The sequence below is a fragment of the Phascolarctos cinereus genome, unplaced genomic scaffold, assembly GCF_003287225.1.
Source record: "Phascolarctos cinereus isolate Bilbo 61053 unplaced genomic scaffold, phaCin_HiC Scaffold_1;HRSCAF=81, whole genome shotgun sequence".
Lineage (NCBI taxonomy): Eukaryota > Metazoa > Chordata > Mammalia > Diprotodontia > Phascolarctidae > Phascolarctos > Phascolarctos cinereus.
In genome coordinates, this window is record NW_027555514.1 from 22,733,929 (window position 1) to 22,744,054 (window position 10,126).

At 46.4% G+C, this 10,126-nt stretch overlaps 1 protein-coding gene across 2 annotated transcripts in view; it reads right to left on the reverse strand.

The window, feature by feature from the left end:
* The window catches only part of CMTM8 (CKLF like MARVEL transmembrane domain containing 8), a 62,187-nt gene extending 54,987 nt beyond the window's left edge, over positions 1–7,200 (reverse strand). Inside the window, exon 1 of one of the 2 annotated variants that reach the window (XM_078151242.1) lies at positions 6,834–7,200. In XM_078151242.1, the coding sequence (XP_078007368.1) occupies positions 6,834–6,980 (147 nt within the window). In that variant the 5' untranslated portion in view covers positions 6,981–7,200. The remainder of the gene's footprint in view (positions 1–6,833) is intronic. The other variant, XM_020993384.2, reaches the window with a different exon arrangement.
* Positions 7,201–10,126: the final 2,926 nt, after the last annotated feature.

The window sequence follows — 10,126 nt, forward strand, 5'->3', positions numbered from 1 at the left end:
GGAAGGAAGAAGAATTGATGTGGACCTCTGGGTGGGAGAGGGTCATCAGCCCTCTCTTTCTTTTCCGACTTGACGCCATGTGGCCATGAATACATGACACCTCTATTTCTTTTGTCCCTTGTGTTTATTCTTTTCTGATAATAGGTGCCCTCATATTCATCATGTTATACATGATCTTTGAACTTGGAAAAGATCAAAGAAGTCACCAAAGATGTGGCAATTGGAGTCCACAGATGAATCTGCTGGTAACCACAGCAGGTGAATCTATCAAGGAGTCAGAGCAACAGCTGAGAAATCTGCTGACCTTGCCCATCAAGAAGCCAGCTCAGCTCATCAAAGCAGTGTTTGTGGCTACACCACACTCAGGAAAGAATTTGGTGGAGACAAAGAAAAAGAACTTCCAGGAAAACTGGAAAGCAGCTGGTCAAAACAGAGATTTAGGCTGGCTCCTTTTATTGTATAACACAATAAATTTCAAATAAGTGAGCAAACATCCCCCAAACTCGTACTCCAGCTCTCACCCTGGATTTCTGATCGGTGAGAATTTGCCGTCTCTATCCTGACCTAGACCTACCACACACACCTCACGCCTGACACAGAGAAAGCACTAAATAAATGCTTTTTCATTCATTCAATTACTCATTCATTAAATACAAAAAGTAAGCCCTTCCCCCCCAAAATAGAAGAGAATGGGGATTTATATCTTTTAAGACACTAGATAGAGGAAAAATGTTTAATAAGCACACATGAGATCAGAGGTTATAGAAGTCAAAATAGATGCTATAATATGTAATTCAAGTTTTTGCATGAACAAAATCAATGCATATAGAATAAGAAAAAAGTCATGGATTGAGGGGCAGGGAGGAATCTTTGTATCAAATACTCAATGGTATTAATATCTTAACATAATTTGTCCCCAAAGAAATGAGAAAACGCCATTCACTCTTTTTTGCAGAGGTAGAAGACTGTCAGATTCAGCTAATGTGCTGGTTAGTTTCACCATAGTGCTTTTTTCCCTCTTTCTTTTTTATTCTTTATTAAAAGAGCTAGCTTTCCAGATAGGGGAGAAAGGAAGAATGTAGTTGGCAACAAGTGTGATGTAAAAACAAAAGATATCAATACAAATTAAAAAACAAAAAATAGAGCATACATCCTTCCTTTCTATTAGCAAATGGTAAACTATGAATCTGTAAGTTATCTCGTACTGTCAGTCGTATCTCCTGTGCCCTTGCTTAACTGTTTTTAATAGGAAGGTATTATTGCAAAGAGGTTGTTTGTTGGGAAGTGACCGATGTGTTGTTTTAAAATTCCACAGTGCTAGCTGTCAGTAGCGAGTTTGTGGAGTGTGGCTCCAGAAGACTTTTCTATCAGGCTCGCTGGCATTGTGAGCACCAACATTGTATATTTTGTTAGTGTGGCTCTGGGGTTCCAAAATCATTTCCTTCTAGAAAGGAATAACGGAAAGCACTCTGAGCCAGAAAAAAACAAACCCTGATGGAGACAGACTAGGAGGGGTCAGGGTTGTTGTTGTTTAGCCTTTGTTTTTGAAGAGGACCAATGACATCATGGGGTGATGTCTTGACTCCTGCACAAAACTCTGCTTCACTTAAATCCAAATCCAAGAGGTAAGGGAAAAGAAGGAGAAATCTCTCAGAGGAAGATGCTGCAACTGGAGAAGCCAAGCCACCATGGTGACCTTAATAACAGGCATCCTTAACATTATATCTTAAAAAGAACCCAGAAGTCCCACCAGAGACGCAAACCAAATGTTAATGCCATACCTGTTTCATACTCAACTACTCTTTTTTTTTTTGTAATCTACAAGCAACGCATCCCAAGAGACATTTGTACAGAGTTTTAAATTTTTCAAAGTGTTTTACGTAGATTATCTCATTTAATCCTCACAACAGCCCTGCCAGGTAAGTGCTATTTAATATCCCCATTTTACTGATGAGGAGACTTCAGCTAAGAAAGTTTACTTGCCTATTCAGGGCAACTTAGGTCTGAGGTAGGATTTGAATTCAAGGCTTCTTGACCCCAAGGGAGGCACGTTGTTCACCGTGACATGTTGACAAATACAACTGGATCTTGTCGAGTCAACTGTGTGATTGTGACAATGTGGTCTGCTCAATAACTGAGGGCAAGATGGGTGCCCATCAGTCAGTCAGTTAGTTGGCAAACTATGCGCCAGGCATTGAGCTAAGTACTGGGGATACAAAGAAAGGCCAAAAAAAAATGCAATCCCTGTTCTTCTTCCCATTCCACAGAAGGTGTGAGCCGCAAATCAGATGGAAAGGAACTCGGGTCCTTTGGGAACAAGGGCAAAACAAATGGTAAATACATCATCTTTAATGCCATTTCCACTAATAAAAACATCAGTTTCTGAGGTGGTACCATTTGAGGTGGTTTCCTTAGCTGTGAAATGGGAACACTACTGGAACCATTTATCTCATGGGGTTATTGTAAAGAAAGTTCTCCTAGCCTCGAAGTTATCATTAGTATACTTTGCCCTCACTCCTTCAAAGACCCACCATAGCTACAAAGGCCATGCTTCCTTTCAACACAGAGTAGGTGGAACGTGAGCAGCATTAGACGGAGGAGCCCTGCACTCCAGGAGCCAACCTAATCCCTCATTTGTAATCCCTGGGATCCACTAAGAAAATGCTGACATGGGCAGGACCTGCCCCGAGGGATTCAGGGCTTGTGACCAAGGAGAACCCAGGGCAAATCAATCTTGTGACCTCCCCACCGACATCTACATATAGGTGAAATCACAGGTAAATAAAGAGCAAAGGCAGCCCTGACCACAGAAGGGGGACCTCAACAAAGGGTCACAGATTTAGAGCTGTATGGACCAAGTCCAATAGGGTAGCTGGGTGGTGCAGTGTATAGAGCGCTGGGTCTGGAGTCAGGAAGACTCAAGGTCAAATCTGGCCTCAGATACTTACTAGCTGAGTGACCCTGAGCAAATCACTTAACCCTGTCTACCTCAGTTTCCTCTTCTGTCAAACGAGCTGAAGAAGGAAATGGCAAACCACTCCAGTATCTCTGCTGAGAAAACCCTAAATGGGGTCCTGAAGAGTTGGACATCAGTAAATAACAACAACAAATGGCTTAGTCCATTAGAGGAAGAAACCAAGGTCCAGAGAAGTGATAAGACTCAGGATCATAGCTCTAGAGGCCATCCAGCCCAGAGATGTCAAACAGAACCAGATTAAACGTCATTGAGAATTATTTAACAAAAATTAGTAAAAATGCAGTAAGATGTCAATAACATTATATTTTTAAACTAAGTTATTCTGCAGCTGCCAGAACTCTTATTATAGCCTAATGGCTCTATTTCTTAAGTGTGGTACCATGGAGTCCACCCCCTTCATTTTACAGAATAAGAAACTGAGGGCCAGATTTCGAGTTGGAAGGAACCTGGAGGTCGCCTAGTCCAAAACCTTCATTTTACAGAGTTCAGAAAGCTGGGCTGTCTTGCCCAGGGTCACGCACCTACTAAGTGGCAGATTCAGGCTCCACCAAGGAAGCCAAAGAGAACACAGGAACAAGGGACGCAGGGCCATTTCTAGGCCAGTGACATGCAACAGGGAAGCCTGAGACGGCATTGTGTATACAGAGGCTGCGGGCATCTCCTTCCAGAATCACAGGACCACAGAGGCCATTCCATGCCCTCCCACACCAGCCCAGGGAATAGGTCGGGTGGGCCTCTTGCTGGCCAGAGTCATAAGCAGTTTTTCCAATTAGCCACAACAATTGACATTTAGATCACACTTTAAGGCCCACAAAACACTTTACTCACATCATCTTGTTTGGGCCTCAAAACAACCTTCAGTGGTGGGCATTCTGAGCGGTCAGCATCCCCATGAGGGGACACTAAATAATAAGATAAGGAAATGGAGTCTCAGAGAAGCTAAGTGATTTGGCCAGGGTCACACAGCTAGTAAAGTATCAGGAGTGAAATTTGAACCCAGATCTTCCTTACTCCAGGTCACTCTGCTTTCTCAAGTCCTATCAAGCCTCTTGGGCTCCAGAACTATGATCATCTCATTACTTTACTCAGCATCAGTTTTCTCCTCTTTAAAACGAGGGGATTAGCCTCTTAAAATCCCTTCCCTGGAGTCAGGAAGACCTGAGTTCAAATTTGTGTTCAGAAGCTTACTAGCTGAATGACCTTGGGTAAGTCACTTAACCTCTGTCTGCCTCAGTTTTCCTCAACTATAAAATGGGGATAATAATAGCAGCTACCTCACACGGTTGTAGAGATCAAATGAGATAATATTTGTAAAGTGTTTAGTGCCTGGAATGCAGTAGGTGCTATATAAATGTTCATTCCATTCCCCTTTCCCCTTGTAGTTCTAGATCTAGGATCCTAAGTCTCATCACCCCCTAGGTCTCAGTTTCCTGTTCTGTAAAGTGAGAAGATTGGACTGAGTCATCTGCAAGGTCCTATCCAATGTATATCTGGCACCACAGGGAGATGATGACCACAGTTTCTCACGGTTTACAACAACGAAGTGTAAGCTCTTGTAGGTTCTATCACATTGGCAAAGTTGCTAGTATGTGCCCAATGACGGCACGGTGACCGCCAATGTCTGTCCTCCCAGGGCTAAGGAGAAGCTCCTGACCAGGGACTACAGGGGCTAAGTTTTTCTGCCTCTGGCAAGCCTCCCCAAGTTGGAGAAGAACTGTTATCTGTGTGAGTGAGGGGAGTGGTCACACACTCATGCGAAGCCAGACCCTAATAGCATTGCCGTCTATGCCTATGAGGAGCCCTCCCTTTTCAGCCTCCCACCCCAAGAGAAGCCCAGCCCTAGGGCCACCAGCTACACTCTTCAAAGCACTTTATTACTCCTTTTATTACTCACTTTCCTGTGCACAAGCTGTATCTCTCCAACAGAGTATAAATCCCCTAACGGCTGGGACCACTTCAAGTCTGCCTTTATATCCCCAGCGCCAAACACAGTCATTGCTTGGTATACAGATGGCACATAACATTTGTTGAACGTTGAGCAGGTTTGTTGAATTGAACAACCCCAGGAGGCTGGCACGGCAGTTAGTCCCCTTGCCAGTTTATAGACACGAAAAGTGCCATGTTAAAAGTCAGACTGGGCACTGAGGAAGAGACAAAGACACGGAAGACCCTATCCTCATAGTACCTAGTAGAGGCTTGTTGACTGACTAGAGGACCTTCTATTCCAGCAGAGGAAATAAGCAGTGTGAGTCTATAAGAGAATTGGGAGAGAAAGTTTTATTTTTAATGTCAATAACCCTCATTATCTACAAAGTAGAATAGAGGCTAAGGGCGTCTACCCAGACATTCACTTATCCCGTACTTACTAATAACCTCACTACATACAAGAAAATTGCCAAGAGGAAGCTCTACATTTTCTTATCTTTCTAACTTACCCTTATAATGAAACAAGAAACCTCCTCCAGAAAGTCATTCCTGATTAACCTTCCCCAGCTCTGACCACTTTCACATACTATACAGTACATACACTGTGGGCCATTCACACTTGTTGACATTACTATGTATGAATTAAGTCACTGCGGTTTTGCTGCTGTTTATTTTTCTGCCCCTCCCTGAAAGTACTGAAGGAGTTCTTCTATTAATTTGGCATCTGCATTCCCTCACAGTCCTCCACACTAAGTAGGCACCTAAGAAGTTTTGACCACCAGACTATACTTTTAACACCTGCCTGAAAAACAAACAAACAAAAAACAACCTGAATTCCCAGACCCTCAACTCTCAACACTATAAGGCCGGTTAAGTAAGAAAAGCAAAACTCAAGTCGAAATCGTGGGTGGCCATCTGGAAGAACTGTTGGAAATCATCTAGGACAATCCTCAAATCTTTTCAGATGAGGAAACTGAGGCCCAGAGACTAGGTGATTTCCCCAAGGTCTCCAAAGCAGCAGTGCTGGGGCAGAAGCCAAAGCCCATTCACTCCAGACTTGCTGCTATTTCCATGAACCCACATGGCCAAGCAAACGGGACTTTCTCTCATCCTCTGTGACACTTCCACGATTCTGAACCATGGCATACTAATCGCGAGGCAACAAATCAAGCCCTTTTATTAGCCCCAAATCACTGCATCCTCCCCAGAGATCCCGGCGTCTTTCCTGCCCGGGTGAATTCTTGTCCAAGGTTGGTACTTGTCAGTATCCTGGGCAAAGGAGGAACCCAACAGCCAGATTCACGAATTGAGCGATAACTTCTAGACTCCAAGGATCTGCGAGCCTCTGTCTCCTTCCCTCCTCCCTCCCCCACCCCCCACCCCAGGAGCTGCTGGGGGCCACTGAGCTTACAGTATGTCTGATAGGTAACATTTATGTACCTAGTGAGTTAAGATCTACAAAGCGTTTTACATGTATTATCTTGGCTGGTTCAATCCCACCTCCACAAAGAGGAAAGGGGGCCCCAGAGACTTGGAAAGTCACACAGGTGCTAAGCCAAGTTCTCTGAACCCAAATCTCCAGGGCTCTTCCCTGATCTTAGCCCACCCTGAACGGGCGCCAAAGCTGAAGAGGTGAGCTCGAGCTCAGTTCTCCCCTTTACACCTCCTTAAGTCACTCCTCTTTCAGGGAGGAGGTGGATAGAGAGAATTTAAGTGGGGTCCCGGAAAGCCCTTCCCCCGGCCCTGAGCCGCGCACGCTCACACACACACACACACACACACACACACACACACAGGCACGCACACACGCACGCACACACACACACGTACACATACACACACCGCCTTTTCTCCAGCCCTCGGGGGCTGGGGTTTCAGGCCAGGGCTCCCCTCTCCCCCGAGCCCACTCCAGCAACCCTCCCACACTCACGATCTCGGCCACGATGAGGATTCCGGGCAGGGTGCGCAGGAACTCCTTGTCGTAAGCGAAGCTGCTGCTGCTGGTGGAGAAGTTTTCGGTGAAGGAGCTGGTGGTGGTGGTGACCGTGTGCGAGCGGGAGCGCTGCGGCTCCTCCATCTTCAGCGTGTCCGGCACCCCCAGCCCTGGCTTTGGCCGCCCCTAGCTCTGCGCACGGCGAGGGCGGCCGGCCGGCCCAGCGCCCCGGGGACCCGCACCACGGGCCTGGAGGGAGGCTGCGGCCGGGGAGGAGGAGCTGCACCAGCAGCAGCAGGAGAAAGAGAAGTGGGAGGAGGAGGAGGGGAGGGCGGGAGGAGGAAGGGATCGGAGCCCCACAGGGAGGTGGGGGCCCAGGAGTGTCCGCCCGGCCGCGCCAGCCAGCCAGCCCCCAGCTCGAGGGGCGGGGAGGGGGCGGGCAGGGGGAGGGGGCCGGCCCAGGACCGCCCCGCGGGGGAGCCGGCAGGCAGCCCGGCCAGGCGGCCGCCCTATCACCTGTTACTGGGGAGAGCGCCCAGGTGCGGGGGAGGAGCTGCGCGAACCTGCGGCAACTGACCACACAGACTGACAGTCGGACGGACCGACTGCTGGACGCAGCGCGCAACTGCTGCGGGGAGTGGGGGTGGCGGCTGCGCCCGCCTTCCTTCCAGCCCGCCAGCTCCAAGGAACTCCCCCACCAAACTTTTCTCGGGGGCTACACTGGTGGTTTCATAAGGCTCGCTCCCCGTGCATATATATGTCGCCTGGGGCTGGAAGGGTCGGAGTGTTACAGATTCAGACTCGACCTTATAGGTCAGCTAGGGACCCCCCCCCATTTTACAGATCATAAAAGTGAGGCCCAGAAAATGACTTACCTAAAATCACACCGGTAGTAAGCAACAGAAGTCACATTTGAACCCAGGTCCTCTGACATTAGAAACGCTTTCTATGGTACCACACCGCTTCGTCTTTACAATAAGAGCTGCGAGGGTCCGTAGAGATCGAGTTTTACTTCTGAGGAAACTAGGCCCGGGAGGGGACAACACAAAAAAAGGCTATGGCAGAGCTCAAACTCGGATCACAGAATTTAGAGGGGACAGACACTTTAGCGATTCATTTTACATAAGAGGAAACTGACTCTCAGCAAGGGAAAGAAGTGATTTAGATTATAAGACCCAAAGCAGGAGGGGAGCCCTGGGACTGGAAGAAATCTAGCGAGGCCCAGACGCCAGGTCTGCCGCTGGCCCTTAGCTTAGCTGTTTCTTCATCGGTGAAGTAGACGTGGTATCTCCTGAACTACCTACCTCCCAACACCTTTGTGAGGCTCAGGTGAGGTCTAAGTGCGTGAGGTGCTTTGCAGACCTTAAAGCGGGCTTTCAGCATCAGCCGTTTAAATTATTAGTCAGTCTCCAGATTTGGGATTCACACTCGGGTCCTCTGATGGGTATTATGAGTCACGGGGTCAAAGGATCGTAAATGTGAATTTGAAAGGGACTTTAGAGGCCATCCAGTTTATAGCAAACCAAGGTCCACTGAAATGAAATGACTTGTCTAAGATCCCACAGGTAGGAAGTAAGAGAGTCCATTTTAGATGAGGAGGCACAAAGTGTGTGCACGTGACCCAGGTCAGGGGACATCAGATCTCTGCCTGATAGATGACCTCTGGAGCTGTGACCCCCCAATGCTCCAATGGAGGAAGAGGGGCTAGTGGGAGGACCCCCCCCCCCCCAAACCAATCCCCAGGCTCTGCGGAAGTAAGCGCCAGGCACCTTGTTAATTAGTTGTCTTCTCGGTTCTGGCCTGAGAGGCAGGTGTGCGGTTCGGGAGAGAGATCGCCCAGCCTCTCATTGGCAGCCCCACCCCCACTCCCATTGGTCAGCCTGATCATTTCCTGCCCCTCCCGTCAGAAACAATATAAGGAACTTATTTAATCTCTTTCCTCTTGCAGCTATGGACTTCCAAGGGATGTCTTTGCAGCCCTCCCAGTCTTTCTGCTAAACCCTGTCACAACAGCCTACTATTATTAGCCCTAGAGTTTACAAAACTTGGATGTATGATAGCATTTGAAATTGACAACAACCCTGTCGAACTGGTCACATATTATTATTCCCATTCTTCGGATGAGGAAATCAAGGCTCAAGCTTAAGAAAATTGCCTTGGAAATGTCAATTTGGGTTTGTTTATTAATAATAATAATAATGTTATTTTCCTAAGGTCACACTAGCAAGTCAATGTTAGAGCCAAAATTCTAAATCAAATTTTCCGTCCCCTAGAATTCCACTCCCATTCTTCTGTTCCCCAGTCCCTCTCAGGCACACTGAGGCACAGATCTATAACAAACTATTTTTTGAGGTTAGGCATGGAGCGGTTGAAAGTTCACTGACCTTAGGGTCAAAAGACCCAGGTTCCAGTTCCAGGGCTTATAATGACTAGATTTTCTCCTATGGGTAAAGCCTAACCTCTCAGCCTTGAGAGCAAGGATAATTAAACTTCTGAATTCTTCACAGGGTTTTTCTGAGGAACAAATGATATAAAGCACTTTGCAAACTAGGAGGTCACTATAGATTTAGGATCTCAGACTGAGAATTTGCAGGGGTGCCAGAGGTTCCCAATCCACCCCTCCCCAATTCTACAACTGAGTAAACAAACCCAGAGAGGTTAAGCAATTTGCCCTAGGTCACATTGTAAATGGCAGAGCCAGGCTTAGTTTCCCTAATGTTGAACCATTCTTGTATCCCTAGTATAAATATAACTTTGGTTATAATACATGTTATCTTTGATAAATTGCTGTATTCTGTTTGACACAATTTTATTTACGATTTTAATCAATATTCATTAATGATAATGGTCAGCAGTTCTGTGATTTATCCTTCCCTGGTTTGGGTACTAGGGTTCTATTTGCTCATCAAACGTGTCTGATGGGATGCTCTCTTTCCTGATTTTTGAGAATAATTTGTGTAGTATTGGTTTGAATTGTCTTTGAAAGTTTGATAGAATTTTCCAGAGAAACCACCAGACCCAGGAGTTTTCCTTTGATGGTTCGTTCAAATCTAGCTCCAGACTGTCTTTTCTGACATTGAATTGCGTACTGTCTCTAGTTGGTGTTCTATTAGTTTGGGTATTTTATATTTTCAGTCCTCTATTTCTGTGTTCTCTTTTTTTGTTAGTATATAACTATGCCCAGCAGGTTCAAACTTTATTTTATTTCTTCTGATTTTATTGTTTGCACCCTGTTCATTTTTTATGTTGTGGGTTTGATTTTCTTCCCTCTCAGAGCAAAGCTTTGGACC